Source organism: Scaptodrosophila lebanonensis, unplaced genomic scaffold (assembly GCF_003285725.1).
Source record: "Scaptodrosophila lebanonensis strain 11010-0011.00,11010-0021.00 unplaced genomic scaffold, SlebRS2 tig00001412-arrow-pilon, whole genome shotgun sequence".
Lineage (NCBI taxonomy): Eukaryota > Metazoa > Arthropoda > Insecta > Diptera > Drosophilidae > Scaptodrosophila > Scaptodrosophila lebanonensis.
In genome coordinates, this window is record NW_022060739.1 from 1,271,292 (window position 1) to 1,290,123 (window position 18,832).

The following is an 18,832-nucleotide window of genomic DNA, read 5'->3' on the forward strand; positions in this document are numbered from 1 at the left end:
CTTTCTTCTGTATGTTACATACTTTGCACAAACCTAATATACCCTTTTTACCCTACGGGTACAGGGTATAAAAAAAAAATTACAATCCATCAGGCAAAAGTGAAGACAAACAAGTTAATCAATTACTTAAAATGATTGCATTTAGCAGATTATTATATAGGAGATATATTTAGGTGCAATGTTTTTTCAATAGCTTAAAATTACATTGGGGTCGCACTTATATTTTCCTATTTATGTCTATGGATGTGTAGTATGTGTTCAGCACAGAGTTGATTAAAAACAGCAACAACAATAAGCAGAGACTGCATTTTTTTTATAATTTTACTTACAATTGACCCATCACGATAAAACAAGGCTTTAGGAAAATATTCATACAAACGTATGCGTTCAACACTTTAAGTATTAATTGGCTTGCTGAAGCAATTACATTACATTTCATGGACGACATGACGATGAACTCGACCACAATCGAAATTTTGCAAACATGTAAAAGCAATTATTAAATGTATTTGATTGAATCAAAAGTTACATAAAAATAAAACAATTCTGGCCCACTATGCGCTGGAAGTAATTAAAAAAGTCTGAAACTGAAACTATCATTCGACAAACTAATACATTTTTCTAAAGTTTTTGAGACTTTTAATTAGGCCATGAAGAGTTAATTCTAAATTGATTTTTTGTAGAAGAAATCTTTCTGTTTGTGGTCTATAAACTAAATTAATCAATAATACTTGTATAATATCAGCGGAATTCCTAGCATTACTAACAAATCAATATTATCTGTTCACATTTGACACGGACTGGTTGAAAACAACATTTTTATTATCGCCTTCAAATTAGCCAACGGCTAATTAACATTTTTCTTGACCGCGATAGCCTTGAGTTCCTTCAGCGAATAACTTTTCATGCCGACTCAATCAACTCATGGCTAGGACCTAACGACCCTCACAGAACACTTTATGCCATTCAATTGCTTTCGTTGTCGATAGAATATACTTGCTAAAACACTTATGCAATATTTTCAAAACAATTCCGTATCCACAAAAAAAAAACAAAAGCAAACTGATTGTTGAGACAGCGAGCTTTTATCTATAGTTTTTGTCGGAACGCCTATCAGAGCGGACAATTAAAAGACAAACAAGTTTCAAATTCTATGTACATACTCGTACCTATACATGGTATGTTTACATCCAAGCCTCGCACAACAGCCTGTCGAGAAACGTTCAGATCAGCTCAGCGAATCTGAGTCAACTAACTTCCCTTGCAGCCGCACCGGACGCTGACGCGTCTACGAAAGGGATAACAAAGTGAAATCTATAAAGAGAACAATTAGAAAACTAAATGAGCGCCATTAAGTCAAACATATTGAGAGTTATGAATTGTTGAGGGCAGAGCAAGGTACAATTTTGTATGTGTATGTAATTATGTTTTTTACAGCTGACTGTGCGCTGCCTGCGCCTGCTGCTTGACCAAACACCCATTATAAAAATTGTCAGGCAACCTTTTCCCTTGGCAAATAGCACACATCTAAAGTGCAGGCGAATGTGTAAGGTGTTGCCAACCTAAACCGCTGTTTAAAGTTCGAATCAAAAAATGTTTAGTATTTTTTTTATTTATATAGTATTAAATACATATATGTATGTATCTGAATAAGTTGTCGGAACGAACATTGTAAAAGGTAAACAATTGAAAAAGAAGGGCGACTGCAACCAGTTTAATTATAAAAATTACAAAGTAATAATAAAGTAATGAATACTTCTAACTTTAATAGATTGCCTTAGAATGATTAATTTTTAACTGTAATTTACAACTCAATCGATAAATCTTATTTTTCTGCAAAAATATAAAACTGCAATAAAAAAATAATGATTATTTCTTGAGTTGTTTTTCTTTTTGCCCTGAAATAAAATCCGAGTTGTAATTTAGTGTTTTTCATAAAGAATAAGGAAAATGTAATCATATCAGAGCTTGAAAATAACTGTTAACCGTTTTTCCCTTTGCGGTCTACTCACGAACATAACCGAAAAAAACTTATTAGACTTATCAAAAAAGAAGTGGAGATGAAATTTGAGTAAATAAATTAAAAATATAAATTCTTAAATCACTGTGAAAATGCACAGATTAACCGATAAGAAGAATATCTTAAAGTTACTGATTTTTCCGATTAAAAAAAAAATAATAATATTCATAATTTACAGTCCCTGCAAAAAAATAAAACACAAAAAGTTAAATCTTACATACATTGGAATTCATTTTGATTGTTAAAAGGCATTGAATTGAATTGAATTGAATAAATTATTTTGCGTATTAACGTTTTTATCTAAATCAGCTGCAGGAATAAATCTACTATTATTGGTTAAAATACCTTTCAATTATTATTATTTCATTATTTTATCACTAAGAAATACAAATCAGCTGCAGGAATAAATCTACTATTATTGATTGAAATAGCTTTAAGTTGTTATTATTTTATCTCTAAGAAATCAAAATCAGTTGCAGGAATAAAACTACTCTTATTGGTTAAAATACCTTTCAATTATTATTATTTCATTATTTTATCTCTAAGAAATACAAATCAGTTGCAGGAATAAATCTACTATTATTGATTGAAATAGCTTTAAGTTGTTATTATTTTATCTCTAAGAAATCAAAATCAGTTGCAGGAATAAAACTACTCTTATTGGTTAAAATACCTTTCAATTATTATTATTTCATTATTTTATCACTAAGAAATACAAATCAGCTGCAGGAATAAATCTACTATTATTGATTGAAATAGCTTTAAGTTGTTATTATTTTATCTCTAAGAAATCAAAATCAGTTGCAGGAATAAAACTACTCTTATTGGTTAAAATACCTTTCAATTATTATTATTTCATTATTTTATCTCTACGAAATCCAAATCAGTTGCAGGAATAAATCTACTATTATTGATTGAAATAGCTTTAAATTATTATTATTTCATTATTTTATCTCGGGGTATAGCTAGCCAAAAGGCAAATAATATTCCCCCGCCGGGTCGGGGGCGTTAATTAGATACTATATTATTGTACTTTGATTAGATTTTTCCTTCTTAGCCTTTTCTAGCCTATAAGGTGCTTTTTATGATTTTTATATATTTTCCTCCTATGTCGAGAGTCATATTTTTGTTGACAAATAAATAAATAAAATCCAATTCAGGTGCAGGAATACTCCTACGAATATTATTTATTGATTGGAATAGCGTTAAAATATTATTATTTTATTTAGCCATACTGTAACCGGTTTTAACAGCTTTTCCCTCTCTCTTCCACGTTGTTTCCCCGCACAGCATCTGGACGACTGGACCTTCGATGTGTTTGCGCTGGCGGAGGCGGCCAGTGGCCAGGTGGTGAAGTACGTGGGTTACGATCTATTCAATCGGTACGGCATTTTACACAAATACAAGATCTCGCCGGGCGTGCTGGAGAACTTTCTGCATCGCGTCGAGGAGGGCTACTGCCGCTTTAGGAATCCATATCACAACAACCTGCATGCCGTGGACGTGATGCAGTCCATGCACACCTCGCTCTGCAACACCGGCCTAATGAACTGGCTGACCGATCTGGAGATCTTTGCCTCGCTGCTGGCGGCCCTCATACACGACTACGAGCACACGGGCACCACCAACAACTTTCACGTGAACTCTCGCTCGGACATGGCCATGCTGTACAATGATCGCTCCGTGCTGGAGAACCATCATGTGAGCGCCACCTTCAAGATGCTCAAGGACGACGACTGCAACATATTGGCGCACTTGTCGCGCGAGGAATACCGCGAGCTGCGCACTCTAATGATTGACATGGTGCTGGCCACCGACATGTCCTGTCACTTTCAGCAGATGAAGACCATGAAGCAGATGATTACGCTCCAGGACTCGACCATTGACAAGTCGAGAGCGCTGTCGATGGTGCTGCACTGCTGTGATATTTCCCACCCGGCCAAAAGGTGGGATGTGCACCATCGCTGGACCATGTTGTTGCTGGAGGAGTTCTTTCGCCAGGGTGATCTGGAGCAGGAGCTGGGTCTACCTTTCAGTCCGCTGTGCGATCGGAAGAACACGCTGGTCGCCGAGTCACAGATCGGCTTTATCGATTTCATTGTGGACCCCAGCATGACCATCTTCTCGGACATGCTGGAGTACATTTTAGCGCCCATAGCGCCAGTGTTAAAGCCCAAGCCATCGCCACTGCTCGAGGAGTCCTGTGAAAAGCAAGAAGGTGCGGTGGAACGTCCGGAGGTCGCTAAGGCAGCGGAATGTACTGCCACCAACTTGCGCAAAAGTCTGACCGGCGACCATCCGAAGTTCACGATTCCGAAGCCGTGGCTGCCCTGCCTGGCCGAGAACAAGAAAATCTGGAAGGAGCAGGCTATCAAAGGTAGGTGATTGGTTGCCTTATGAAAAAGTTCACTCTATTCATAATTGCCTTGGGGGTCACTTTTTCTGTGAGTCGCCAGGCGTGTGCAAGAGATGAGAGTTTGTGGTAAAAATGAGAGGAAAGAAAATTGCATTTTCCTAGTCTCTTTTCTAGTCGCTTTTCATGTTCAACAAAAAAATCAAACAATAGAGAGAATTAAACTAAAGAAATAAAAAAGTCCATAAAAAAGACAAAAATATTTAATAACGAATCCGACACGGTGGGGGAATTTTATTTGCCAAACGGCCAGTTATATCAATTCTAGTTTAAATCGAGAGATTTACTCATGTGCTAAAATTGAATTCGAAAATTTTGGTCCTATTTCAGTCCAATTAATTGGTTTTTATATATTTCATTTAGAAACGATAATTAAATTCAGAAGAGCCTTTTGTCAGAATCACGCCACTTGGCCATCTTTAGTTTAATAAACGGCCTTAATTGGCCTCTGCTTTGATCTTTTTGAGCTAATTAGTTAGTCACCTCCACTTAAACACTGAGCAATTATTTTGACCCGCAGAATTAATTGAACGTCGCAGAAAAAGCAAATAAATGCATGAGAATATTAAAATTGGTAAAAATATTTTGGCAATGCGCTAAAAGCAAATTCAATGTCGTTAGCCCAATCACTCGAAATAAGCGTAAGTGTAGATTTTGCACAATTTACATTTTGTGGGCATTTTAATTAAAGTTAAAAAAAACCATTCCTCCATGCCTCCATTTGCAGATGCCGAGACGCGAGCTCTGGCTGCCGCCCAAGAGGAACAGGCTGCCGCTGAGGCTGAGGCCACCAAGGCACTGACTCAGTCGGAGGATACGGAGACCACAGAGGCAACGACTAGACCGGAGCCGAGCACAGAATCATCCGCAGATGCCACCGATGCGGCGGCGACTACTTAAATCAACAAATCGAACTAATTACGACGTTTGGGGTGCAGCTTTCTTTCTATCAATAATATAACTATGATGTAAAAACTATAAAGCACACACTTAACAACTGAATAATTCCATCAAAGATACTATATAGCAGCAGAAGCAGCAGCAGCAAAGAAACTGCGTAAACAAACAAAATCTAATAGCATTTCTAGAGAGTACTAGAAGATACATTATAGTAGAAAAAGCTGCTTCTTAAGCGCCCTTGATTACCGTTTGAAATATATATACTTGTATACATACTAGTTGTAGACAGGATCAAACATAGAAGATATACCTAATAACTTACTTCATATATGGCGCTCAAAAAGCATTAAATATATAGAAAATATTGTGTGTATATTTTACATATATTTTGTTGTAGACAAAACGCTTAACATCCGTTTACACGGTTCGATTTCAATTATGGGAGTTACCAGGAAATATACAAAATACAAATTTGAATATTTTCTATAACCCACACAAACGATATGGGACGTGTGAGCTGGAAAATAAAAACATATATTTATAGACTACAGATATAACGAGCACACTAAACAACTGGGATGAGTTTGAAGGCGTTTATCTCTGTAAATAGGCGGCATTTCACCGAAATTCTTAGTTAATTTTCTATTGTTTGTATTTAACGAGCAATCGACAATTTGTCGGCATTTAATTAGTGGATACACTTAAAATTATTTTATTTGGATTACAAATTTTTTTAGTTGTAAACAAATGTGGAATTTATTGTACTGTATTATTTTTGATAAGTTAAGACTACAAAATATATTTATCTACATGTACATTTGTTTTGTTTTCATTCTTTATGGATTTCAACTGTAACATTTGCTCAATTAAAGGATTTATAAGTATTTAGAAATTTGGCTGCCCTTGTGGAGCCTAGATTTAAGGTACCTAAAACTAAAATACCTGAGAATTAGCTTTTAAAAGAAACTCGAAGAAAGAAGAAAAGTACACCTCTGTAAATACAATACGTGCTGGTTCACAACAGACAACAGACTTATGTACTATATGTATTCCTCCCAAACAATTTCCGCGCTCTCTCTCCCCACTGTCCACTTCAAACTGCAATGCACATACTACATACATACATAGCTCTATCTACCTATCTACGAGTATACTATACATGCTATATACATACTATATACTTATAAACATAAATAATACTAGAAATAAATGTTAAGCATATATTTAATAATAACTACCACATAAAAGAACAAAGTGTTGCAAAACAGAAACATATTTATTTTTATACGTGAACAAAAGAGTTTAAGTTTAAACAACAACATAACAACAACAACAACAATTTATAAGTTACACAATTCTTTGGGTTTAGTTCTTGAGTGTTTTTCTCGTATTCGAAGAAGAAACCAAACTAAAATGTTTTAAACGTTTTTCAAAATGTCTGATAGCGGGACCATTCTTTTAAGATTTACCATTGCTCTTTACAAAGTGGGATATAGACGCTGTTTGTTGCTAGGGATCGAGCTAGGAGCTGGTGCTGGACAACGAAAAGGGGTTCTGCGGGCCCTGATTGGTCCCCATGGGCTGCATTTAAAGGGGCATTAGTAAAATCGTATAGATTTCTTTTCCAATAACTTCCCAAATGTGTAGATTTCATAGAATACCTTTGGAGGGATCGTCAGACGCTCCCGCATCCGATTCTGTTGATCGTGAGCTCATCGAAGCCAGCGCAGGGCACCAAAGAGCAGTGGTAAATGTGCTTAGCAGTAAGGTACCAAATTATCAGCTGAAATTGGGATCATAGCTTTATTAAGGTAGTAAATAATATTAAAAAGAACTGTAGTTCCAAACGTGTAAATGCGATGCGCTTGAGACATTTCTGTGCAACACCAACTGGTCACATATGCGGCGTACCTCCAGCAAATACTCGTACTACATAACATTTAATACTATGTACATAATAAATTAATAAATAAAATACTTAAAGTTAATTATAAAATATGTATGTATATCAGTCTTAGGAAAAACAAACACACAAACACAATTTGGCGCTCAAAGCGAATAGGCAACACAATATAGTCAAGAGCAACAAACTCAAATGATACCTTTCAATTCTTCTCTCTCTCTGTAAAAACTTCAGTGCTACCAATAAATTGGTAGACACTGGCTATGCATGTCCTTACAATTCCTCGATGGTTACGAAACGGGGTGTTTTCTAAGCTTGCAGATTAATTTATTAGCATTACCCAAAACTATGAGCGAAATTATTCTTATAAATGAAGCAGAAGTGCTAGAAAAAGTGATCAGAGTGCTAATAAGCGGCAGAAGGCTATTTACAGGCAGAAAGAACTGCACCAGGAAGCAGCTTCTTCCAAATTTCGGTCCTATAGAAAGTATACTAATGTATATCTACCTGAAAACCCCCCTTATACCAATTGTGCATAGTTAATCAAATTGTTAAGCCCCTGTCTGTTGAAAAGTACATTAAAAATATATATGAAACCAATATATGAACAGCATAAATGCATATGTCTAAACGTTATTAGCAAAATGGTAGTGCATATAGTAGCAACAATATTACTAAATATTCCAAAAAAAATACCTAAAAATATGCAAAAATCAAGATAATATACATATATATAAACATATATAAAAAATATACATATATGAGTTGAAAGCAATCATTACATTTAAATTAAATTACCGATATGTGTAAAATACAAGAGAAAACCAAAAATACATTTGTTTGGCTAATGAATTTGGTGAAAACTTCAAGTGCACTGTGCAAATAATACAGAAATAATTGTATCAAGAAAAAATAACTAATGACATTCCTAAAAAAACAATTTTGCACTCAAAAACTGTAAATAATTTCGTTTCAATTAAGCAAGCTAAGATTTTCTAAACATATATTTGTGTACTTTTAAAGATTTCGCAAAAAAGAAGAGGCAAAAACTAATTATCTTAAAGTTGTACTTCATTTCGTTAATAAGTTGAACTACTTATGTATTTACTTACATATATGTATGATGGCCCGATTGAGGCGTGTGTAAGCCTGTGTATGTATAAAACTAAGGGATTGGCTGAGTATGCTTACTACGAAATACTTTCAACAAATTATTATAATACAATATGATTATTTACTTTTAACATACTAATAAAAATTATTATTAAACCTATGCCGTTTACTAAAGATCATGCTATTGAATTCTAGATTTGAATAAAAAATTTGAAAATCATTTCCGGGGGAATCGATCAAAAAGCGGAATCTTAAGATTAAGATTAATTCCTAATATCACTTTTGTGGCTTGAATAGTCTCACTCTAATTGAATTCGAAAGAATATTATAGCATATTCAAAATAATAGATGAATTGCGTTAATTAAAAGAAGGAACATTACAACTGAGGGCTACTGGAAGAACAAAAATACTGGATTAATGACTTGCAGTGCATCACCTAAAGTAATGTTACCTTTTCAAATAATATCAAAAAACGGATTATGTTTGCGCTGCCACCCAATTCGTGCTTTGTTGATCTGGCAAGCCTAATTTTCTACCCACCGATAGTCATACATCGAATACTTGCGATGTATTACATTAGTTGGCAACACCTTTCAAAGAGCTGCCAACACTTACTATTGTTTTGTGTACGTAAAAACCATTCACGTTTTACGCATACGCGAATAAAGTTTAAGTTGCCGTCTGTAATTAAAAAAAAATAGGAACAGCAAAAAGTGTAAAATTCAGCATTTAGAAAATGTCTTTGTAATCAAGTAAGCACGCGCTATCCTTCAGTGTGCACTTTTAAGTGCAATTTAAGTCAACGGCAATTGTTATTGTCTGCAGCTTGTGGCAATCCGTCGGGGGGGATTGGTCCGTGGGTGTTGTTGCTATTGTTTCTGTTGCGTTTTGCGGCAATACATTGATGAACAGGCAATGTTGAAAACAATAGTTCCGGTATGTTTATAGCCCGCTAATCTCTATAGTGTGCACTACAAATCAATCACAAGGTAGCTAACACGGCCAATGCCCCGCCCAGACCGTTTTTGTCGTTCACATGGCCGTCTATGCGTTCGCTTTGCAAAAAAGAAAAACGGGAAAGAAAAAAAAACAAAATAAAAAGCACGTTCACTGACCAAATTAGGCAATGGGGGGCGCATATCTCCTAACGCCCACCCACCCACACACACTTCATTCAACAAACAGTTGTCGTGTTTGGGTTTAATTAATTTTGCACATTAATCTGAGCGCCTTTAAGCCGCGCCGAACGATTACGTTTTCGTTTTGTGCAAATAAACAGCCACGGTCTGCAAAATCTTATCTGGCACGCCACGTCGTTTATCAAATGACTTACTATACGTATATACATATGTATATTTTGAATAAATAATTACTCAGTACCCATTGCGCATCCCATTACAGATTCGATACGGCGCCTCAGACGCACCAGCGGTGCAGCAGATATTGTGGAACGATACGCCAGCGCCATGCACATAATAGACGAAGACGCTACTAGACACCGAAAACGACCAAGTGCCAAAAGCAACGAACGGAGTTCGTGAACATAGGCAAGATTTAAGCTACGGAACGACTCCGACGGCAGCTACACTACCACTAGAGAGAGTCCAGCGCTAAGCAGCCCCTTCACTAGTCAGTCAGGCGGCAGTTGTTGCATTTAATTGAACTTGTTAAGCAAGCACTCGTATTAGTAGCAGCCATGGGCAATAAAAATTCGTGCTGTGCATACACGAGTCCCCAGTCGGATCGTAAGTCGAAGGACATGCCGCCCGTGTTCGAGGAGCGGCATCAACTACATCATCCGCCGCACACATCTCAGCATCAACTTGATGGCCCTCATCACCATGGCTCCTCGGCAGCGGTGCATCATCACCATCATCAGCAGGGTAGCAACGAAAACTTTGAGAATCAGCAGAACCTACAGCACATCTCAGAGCGTGAGGCGCTTGAGGGTGATGAGGATCCTTCGGTGGACCCAACAGCAGCGACCATGTTTCTTGAGCGCTCCAAAGTAGAGAACGGCGGCATGACGCGCAAGCGTTCCCAACATCAAATCGCACAACAGGCCAGCATTGGTGGAGGAGGCGGTGGCGGCGGCGGTGGTAATACACCAGGCGGCACTAGCTGCGGTGGTGGCCTTAAGAAGAGTTCCAGTTGCTCCACGATCTATTTGGATGACAGCACCGTATCGCAACCCAATCTCAAGAACACCGTGAAATGCGTGTCGTTGGCCATTTATTATCACATTAAAAACCGCCAATCAGATCGGCGGCTGGACATCTTCGATGAGAAACTGCATCCCTTGACGCACGATCCAGTGCCCAACAACTATGACACACACAATCCAGAGCATCGACAGATATATAAATTTGTGCGCACGCTCTTCAATGCGGCACAACTGACAGCTGAGTGCGCGATTATAACGCTAGTCTATCTGGAGCGTTTGCTTACCTATGCTGAGCTGGACGTGGGGCCATGCAACTGGAAGCGCATGGTGTTAGGTAAGCATTTGACTCTCACTCCTTCACACATAAATACTGAAATATTGCAATCTGTAATTGATTGTTTAGGTGCCATACTGCTAGCCTCCAAGGTGTGGGACGATCAGGCAGTGTGGAATGTCGACTACTGCCAGATACTCAAGGACATTACGGTGGAGGACATGAATGAGCTGGAGCGTCAGTTCCTGGAATTGCTGCAGTTCAACATTAATGTACCCTCATCCGTCTATGCCAAATACTATTTTGATTTGCGTACGCTTGCCGAGGCGAACGAACTCAACTTTCCCACAGAGCCGCTATCCAAGGAGCGGGCCCAGAAGCTGGAGGCCATGTCGCGCGTCATGCAGGACAAGGTGACGGCCGAGGCACTTAAGAACGGCATCAAGAAATGGTCCTCCATGGACAACATCAGTCAGGGCGGTCCGCGGCGCAGCGTGGCCATATTATCGTGATTTATATTAGCCTATTAAAACTATATTCTCTACTATAACTGTAACTCTCTGTAGTAGTCGCCGCTGTTCCAGCGTCCAGTCCAATTGATCCAACCAACCGCATTGGATGCATCGTCAGCGCTTTCATTTAGCATTTTGTATTATTTAGTTTCGATTAAATAAACTTTATGACAAAGTTTCTAGTGAATTGAGCGCACGAGACTCAAACAAACACAACTAACAAAAATGATAACAACAACGACCCAAGGCAGCACACACCACATGGAAATTTTAAACACTTGAATACGTCTCGAATTAAGGACCACTTTTTTATTACTACAAACAATGCATATATATATATACCAGGTATTTGTATATATGTATATGCTTATGTACATTCTTGTAAGCGAAACTACCGATTGCAGTCAAGGATTTGGATTTTAATAGCATTACCCATTAAACTAAAACTATATAGGAATATATGTATGTATGATGCATAAAGCAGTACGTAACTAATTGCCAAAAACAAAAAACGGAACTACATAGAAGTATCTGTGTAAAAAAAAAAACACTAAAATGCTTTAGAAATTGTAATTAATTTTATTAAGTTTAACAAGTCCAGCAACGCCCGCGTCCAAAATCAGAAAAACACAATAAGATAACTCAATGGACTTTGATTATTTCGATCTTTTTTTAAACGAGTTCTTTAGTTGTTTTATAACCCGCTTCCGTAGCATTATGCAGCACAAAAAGGAGAGGGCGTGGCAGGCAAGTGGCACATAATAACAACAAGAACACATATTTGGATTTTAGAAAACCAGCGCAATATTTAACCCAAGATTTGTGAGTAATTTAATATTTAAGAGAATGCAACAAAATCTATGCAAATGTATTTTATAATTTATTTTACGATAACGAAAAAAATAAAGCAAGTCGGAAACAAATTCAATTTCAACTTGGAACGGATTCGAGTCCGGTTTCGCTTAACGATAATTCATGAAGGAGGAGCTGCAAAAGAAAAGTAAAATTATCATCTTAATAATTTTCAAATAGGGAGCACAATAGGTTTAAGAATAGGAATCGTGAATATTTATTTACAAAATTAGAAGGGTGGAGAGCGTAAAGAATCCGTTCGCTTCGGGAGGGGAATGTTTTTCCCTAACTATAACCAAAGCTGTCAGGTCTTCACTTCACAGCTGTTCCGGAGGGATAGAATCAAACAGAAGCTTTATTTAAGGAACTGCCAGGATAATTCAATCTGCGGCCAGCATGGTATATATATTCTTGCGATATTTTGCTTTGATTTAAACAAGTTTCAATACCAAATGCGTTATATTCCTGAGCTGCGTAATTTTTTGATCAGAAAGTACACTGAGTATATAAAGTAAATCTATGGTCAGACTGGCAAATAATCTGCGCAGAACTTTTGTGAAATTTCATAAGTATGACATGAATTTAAAGCTTCTTCAATTATAATCAATATTCGTAGCAATACAGCATTAATATTTAGGATTTACTTTTCAAATTTCGGTAAAAATATTTGCATGTCTGACCGCATGTTAGCTCTTTCATTAGAATTATAAGTGGTCTTCGGGAATATGGAATATATCTTTAAGAAACTGTCCACATCCATATTCCTAGTGACGCCCATTTCTAGTCCAATTAAAATGATGAGTGATGATGACTCTGTTATCTACTTACCCGCCAAAGGCTGGCTTCTGAGCATTGGTGTTGCCTGTCTGAGCCAGATTTCCAAACGATAGACCCGACTCCTGAGAGCCCAAAGTCTCAAATATGTTGCCCTTCGGTGCTGGAGCTACTGCACCAAACGCAGACGGTGTGGTGGTGCTTGTAGCATTACCAAAAGCCCCAAAACCTTTGGGGCTGCCGAAAGTGGCTGCGCCACCGAAAGTGGGCGGACTGCCAAAACTAGGTGAACCACCGAACACGGGCTTGGCACCGAAGCCACCAGCTGCTGGTTGCTGTTGTTGCTGGGGCTGCATCGAGCCAAAGCCAGACTGTGCCACAGACGCACCACCTTGGGCAAAGGCACCGAAACCGCCAGAAGCGGGCGTTGTCTGTGAGAATAAACCAAAGCCAGGCGAGCTACTCTCGAAGAGCGAACCACCTGAAGTGGCATTACCTGTGGCAGTATTGGCGGCGCCAAAAATGGAACCACCACTGGCCGCACCACCGAAAAGGTTGCCGCCAGAAACTGGCGTTGCATTGGCAGCGGCTTGTCCAAACACACTCTGGCCAAAAATGGAACCACCCGCAGGAGCTGTGGCGCCTGCTGGACTTTGATTTGTGGTGTTCGCACTTCCGCCACCAAAAATAGAAGAGCCGCCAAATGGCGAAGTGGTAGAAGCAGCACCAGCACCAGCACCACCAAATATAGAAGTGGAAGGCGGTGCGCCCGGAGAACCACCAAACGTGTTGGCCGCTTGAGAAAATATATTGCCACCAGATGCAGGCGCCGCTGGCTGATTACTAAACGGCGATGGACTGGAAATGGCAACTGACCCAAATAGTCCGCTGGGTGGTGCCGTAGCAGTAACTGAACCACCAAAGACACTCTGCTCCGGCTTTGGAGCACCACCAAAAATGTTACCAGCGGGTGCTGGAGGTGAAGCTGCTTCAAAAGGTTTCGACTGAAACGGATTCGCTGCAGCTGTGGTTGCTGCTGCTGCTGCTGTTGGTGTTGCAAAGCTAGTTGCTCCGCCAAATATTGAGGTTGGACCTCCAGTGGTTGTTGCCGTAGTTGCGGCTGTAAAAGCGGCAGGTGGTGCCGAAGTCAATGTTGGCGTTGCAGATGTTGTGCTTAAGCTGTTGAAAACACTGGAGAAGGAGAAGCTGCTGCTGTCGGGCGATGTCGTGGTGGTAGGAGCGGTGGTTGCAGTGCCGACTGCACTAGTTGCCACAGCGGTAACCACATTAGCTACAGAGCTGGGCGCTGTGGACGTAGATGTGGCTGTTGTTACTGATGTTGTTGCGGCTGCTGTGGTGGCGGTTCCAAATAAACCACGAGAGGCATCGCCGCCGGCGTTAATATCCGCACCAAACTGGAAATTTCCAGCATTGCCAGCGATGTTGCCAAAACCACTGAAGACATTGGCCGGCTGCACATTTCCTGCAGAGTCTGTCAACGAAAGATGTGGGGTTTAGGGTGGTTTTAAAAAGCTCGTTGTGGTTCGGCTTACCTCCAGAGCCTTCTCTGACTGTTGGCTTGCAAATGTTAACCGATCCGAAGAGGTTGTCTTTGGACTCAGTGGTGGTTGAAGCCACTGCAGTTGTTGTTGCTGGTGTCACCACCGTTACTGCTGCTTCGCTGCTCTTCGCGCTGGCGATGCTTGCAGGTGCGACTGACATATTGCTGCCCTTGCTCTCGAAAGTTGCAGTGGTGGTGCTTTCCACAATTTCCGCTGCCGTCTTGGCGGCAGCAGCGAAAAGACCGGTCGCAGGCGGCGTAGGTTGTGTGGCTGCCTTAGCGGCAGTAGCAAAAAGACCCGTAGGTGGTGGGGCGGGTTGTGTTGCCGCCTTAGCTGCAGCTGCAAAAAGACCTGTAGCTGGTGAGGCGGTCGGCTCCTTTACTGGAGCGGCAACTCCAAATGCTAAAGGTGCAGCTTTCGGAACGGTTGTAGGAGCCGTGGAGGAGGCCCCTCCAATGCCGAGCGACGTGCCAAAGCCTGTAAATGTAAACTGCGAGCCGAATGCACTTGCTGATGCGGTGTTCGTGGTTGTGGTTGTGCTGGTGGCTTGTGCCTCATTAGTGCTGCCAAAGCCGCCAACATTAATGGGTGGCTGAAGCATTTTCCTCAAATCAGTTGTTTCTTTTTTAGTTTCGATCGGTTTGCCACCGACTGCCGGCGTTTCCTTGGGAGGTGTGGTGTCTTTCGGTTTTGTGGTTGCATTCTTACTGGCATCCAAATTGCTGCCAAGACCAGCAAAGAAGCCCGTTGCGGGTGCTGCCGAATTGCTGCCGCCAAATGATATGGTGGGCTTGCTGGGTATACCGCCCGCCTGGCTAAAGTTGAAAATGGAGCCGCTGCTGCCCAGACCCGAACCAGCACCACCAAACATGGACAATGCGGGCGCCGGCTTGTTGCTTAACTCAACGACTGTACTGGGCGTGGGAAGATTGGTGGCTGCGGTCGTCACTGTGCCTGTTGCCTTCACAAACGAGGAACTTGTGTTGCCAAAACTAAACTGACTGCTGACTGGTGTCTGCTGAATAGCCGGCTTTGCGACGCTTGTCTTAATAACTGGTGGTGGTGCTGGTGCAGGTGCAGCTGGCGCCGATACCGCGGTTGCCACTTGAGTGGCTTTATGCGCTGTGGGCGGCTTCTGTGCAGCCGCCGCACTGGCCCTTTTCTTTTGTTCCGACTTTATTTTCGTCTCCAAAATGACTTCAGACTTGAGTCCAACGCGATCCGGACGCTGTGGTTTTATTACATTGATCTTACCCTGTTGCGTCGCTTTACGGATGGCTTGCAATTTGTCTTTACTCAACTTCTTCGTATTTCTATCCACAACCTGGGAAAAACTCATCGACAGAATTGAATCGGCCAAGCTATCGATGCTGCATGCAAATTGAATGAAGACAAATAAATTATTATGAATATACAATTGAGCGCTTACTTACGTTTCATTTACGCGGGTGCGACTCGCGTCCTTACCCAACAGAGCTGGCTGCAATAATCCACGATCCTTCAGCTTCGCCTTGATGCTGTTCAGCTTAATACGCTCATCGGACGTTATGTTTTGAAGTCGGGTCAGACGCTGATAGATACCCTCCAGGCACGGCATGTGCATTTTCGACTTGGTTCTGCGTCGAATCACATCCTGAAACTGATCCCATTGCGTATCAATCTGCTGCTCTGCCAGGCGCAGTTGGGCCTCGTTTGCGGCAACATAACTCCGAAGGCGCATCAGAATGCGTTGACATGTCGGATCAAAGGTGTTTGAGGTCATTAATCGCGTTATTCTAGGAAAATATTTGAGAAATAATTGGGATTTATAATATTCGGCATGCCTCTTCACTTACTCAGGATTTTTGTGCATTTCCAAACGAGCCCGACACTCGGCTACTACAGCATAGGACTCATTCAATGACTGACGCAATCCCTGCACATCCAGTTCAAAATCAACGTCCTGGGCCTGTTCATTCAGCTCTTGCAAATCCTCCAGACGTTTGCTATAGAATTTAATCGAAGATGGACTTTCAAGCTGCAAACAGTGATTGTAGAAATAACAAATAAATATAACACTATTATTGCTAATCTCTTTTATATTAATATATTACTAATATTGCAAGCTTACTTACATTTTCCAGTAACGAATACGTTTGCCGCTTCAATTGTTGAATCTCCTCACTAAAGGCATTTATCTGTACGGCCAATATTTGATTAATCACATCCTCCACGTCATTATCGCTAAGTTCCGGATGCTCTACTGGCATCCGGCTGTCGCTTTGAGCGTTGGCTAATTGGTTTGTTGCTGGCGCAAATGTGCTTGGCACCATATAGAGTGGTTTATTGTTTACTAATTCGAGGCCGGAGCTGAAGCTAGACACTGGCTTGACCGTGGGATTGCCAAAGGAAGGCAATGTTGCGGTCGGCGCTCCAAAACTTAACACTGGAGCGGGAGCAGGTGCAGATGCAGGAGCGGCAGCCGGCGGAGCTTTGTTGCCCAGGTCTCCTAAGCTAGGGAAGAACGGCAACGGTTTCTCCTTTGCTGCTGCCGGCGTCGAAGTGACGGTATTAGGAGGAAAGGCAAAGGACATTTCAGCTTTGGGTGTTGGCTCTGGCTTTGGTGGAGGCGCAGCTGCCGCGGGAGCTGCTGCTTTATTCTCGGCGCCCAATAATTTGTCCAGCGTTCGAAACTGACCGGAGGTGTCTGCCAACGGCGGCGGCGGCGAACAAACTGACACCGCACCAGTCATCAGATTCAGAAAGTCAAAGGCAAGTAGTTTGCCATCTGTGCTCAGAACGTGTACCATTGGCATGATGCCTAATTTCTGCTCATTGATAGTTAATTGGTGTGTTGTTGAGGTGTCGTAGGCAAAGCCCAGTGGAAATGTTTCCTCCTGCGAACCCTCGCTTAGAGGCATTTCAATTCGTGCCTCATCTAACATAGTAAGTTGCTGCCAGGTGGGCGTGTCACCTGCCTCCGTGGTGCCCATTACGCCGACTTCCACACCATTCGCTGAAGTGACAAGCAAAAAATTCCATTGGGACACATGCGTGAAAATAAACTGATGATTGCGTGGCCCATTTAGACTATAGCAAATATCATAATAGTTTATATAGGTGGGCGCTGCTCCCTTTGGCGCATTCACAATGTAGAGGGCTGGGTTGCAATCCTCACCATGGTGAAGGAAAACGGCAGCAAACTGGAAAGTGGACAGCCAATGCACGGCTATGGTGTCGAAGGGCGCATCATGCACATTGGGCGGACACACGATCGTTTTGGCAGGCGTCAGATCCGGCTTAAACTGTTGTAGCTGGCCACTGGGAAATCCAAGAACGATTTGCTTGCCTTTGGGCGACCAACAGCCACATTTCACCTGGTTGCTCTTGTCCAGCGTCTGCATGTCAAAGTTTCCAGCCTCCTTGAGAGCATACATGCACAACCCCCCATTGCTAAGGACCACAGCTAAGTTATTGGGCAGCACAGGATTCCACAGCAACTGTACTGCATAGACATAATCCTCTGGAGCCAATCTAATGTTATAGACTGGTTTCACTGTGGCAGTCATAAACGACTGCACACTGTAAATGTCCAGCAAACTGGTGCCGTTTTGTGTGTAGTTTACAGCCAAAAGATTTCCGTCGGCGCTACACGATATATAATTGGGCGTGCTAGGCAATGATATCAGGCGTGCCTGCGGTTGCTTACAGGTCATCTTCGCATCTGCCAAGTCCTTGATGATAATAACTGCAATACTCAGTAGTGAGCAAAAGAGGTGCTAGTTAAATGTGCTGATCATGTCTAACCTTTCATTTCTGGCGCGCTTGGATTACCGGCAAAGAGCAGTCCGCGACTGCTAGATATAGCCAACAATTGGACATTGCTGCGGGGCTCGCCGCATTCTTTGAAAGCCACGAATTTGTCATGCAATTTGAACTGAACGTCCTGCAGTCATAACAAACATTATAAACAATCGCTATTTCATAAAATATCTCACCTACCTGTGTGTCTTTACAGGCGGGTGCATTTAGCGCCATTTCGTTATTGTTTAATTTATTGATTGGTGTGTCAAATCCGATGGAATTTTGTGCTCGCCCACTTCCAGTTGGAACGCTTGATACTAAATCTAAATATTTCACAGGACACCGTTTAAATATCTTGCTAATACAATTTGTTAAGTAAATAATGCATATGCGACCTACGCCACAAAATCAACAGCAGCGATGTAGTGTTGTAAAGCGACAGTGTTGGAAAGTGGCACAGTTCTCAAACAGGTTGGCAAGGTTGCAACCGCAGGCAAGTGAAAAAAATGTTTCTCCTCGCTCCCCATTCTTCGGTCAAGAAATGCATAAAAACAATTTAAA

General features: G+C 41.1%; 3 protein-coding genes across 5 annotated transcripts in view; 2 read left to right on the forward strand and 1 right to left on the reverse strand.

The window, feature by feature from the left end:
- Nucleotides 1–5,698, forward strand: part of LOC115630949 (calcium/calmodulin-dependent 3',5'-cyclic nucleotide phosphodiesterase 1) — a 77,001-nt gene extending 71,303 nt beyond the window's left edge. For both annotated transcript variants that reach the window (XM_030527518.1, XM_030527519.1), the window contains 2 exons: nt 3,311–4,397; nt 5,161–5,698. In XM_030527518.1, coding sequence (XP_030383378.1) covers nt 3,311–4,397; nt 5,161–5,333 — 1,260 coding nt within the window. In that variant the 3' untranslated portion in view covers nt 5,334–5,698. The remainder of the gene's footprint in view (nt 1–3,310; nt 4,398–5,160) is intronic.
- A 3,309-nt stretch (nt 5,699–9,007) lies between these two features.
- LOC115631715 (cyclin-Y) lies at nt 9,008–12,234 on the forward strand. The gene is made up of 3 exons (XM_030528549.1): nt 9,008–9,102; nt 9,752–10,848; nt 10,918–12,234. Exons 2-3 carry the CDS (start codon nt 10,047–10,049, stop codon nt 11,298–11,300), a joined length of 1,185 nt encoding a protein of 394 aa, XP_030384409.1. The 5' UTR covers nt 9,008–9,102; nt 9,752–10,046; the 3' UTR covers nt 11,301–12,234.
- LOC115631712 (nuclear pore complex protein Nup214) lies at nt 12,168–18,782 on the reverse strand. Of its 2 annotated transcripts, XM_030528539.1 has the most exons (9): nt 18,671–18,782; nt 18,470–18,594; nt 18,275–18,413; nt 16,603–18,215; nt 16,324–16,505; nt 15,922–16,263; nt 14,480–15,858; nt 12,981–14,418; nt 12,168–12,287 (listed from the first exon to the last, which is right to left on the reverse strand). In XM_030528539.1, exons 2-9 carry the CDS (start codon nt 18,503–18,505, stop codon nt 12,263–12,265), a joined length of 5,154 nt encoding a protein of 1,717 aa, XP_030384399.1. In that variant the 5' UTR covers nt 18,506–18,594; nt 18,671–18,782; the 3' UTR covers nt 12,168–12,262. The 2 variants fall into 2 exon arrangements, with proteins under 2 accessions (XP_030384399.1, XP_030384400.1); XM_030528540.1 differs by lacking the exons at nt 12,168–12,287; nt 18,671–18,782 and adding an exon at nt 12,319–12,622 and having other exon boundaries at nt 18,470–18,653.
- Between the last annotated feature and the right edge of the window lie 50 nt (nt 18,783–18,832).

Excerpts from the sequence above, each read along its gene's own strand:
- LOC115631712 (XM_030528539.1), bottom strand. The coding sequence starts at position 18,505 with ATGGCGCTAAATGCACCCGCCTGTAAAGACACACAG. Across the intron at positions 18,216-18,274 it reads AAGCGCGCCAGAAATGAAAG|TTATTATCATCAAGGACTTG; the intron begins GTTAGACATGAT and ends TGAGTATTGCAG. Across the intron at positions 15,859-15,921 it reads CGCACCCGCGTAAATGAAAC|CATCGATAGCTTGGCCGATT; the intron begins GTAAGTAAGCGC and ends ATTTGCATGCAG.
- LOC115631715 (XM_030528549.1), top strand. The coding sequence starts at position 10,047 with ATGGGCAATAAAAATTCGTGCTGTGCATACACGAGTCCCCAGTCGGAT. Across the intron at positions 10,849-10,917 it reads CTGGAAGCGCATGGTGTTAG|GTGCCATACTGCTAGCCTCC; the intron begins GTAAGCATTTGA and ends TTGATTGTTTAG.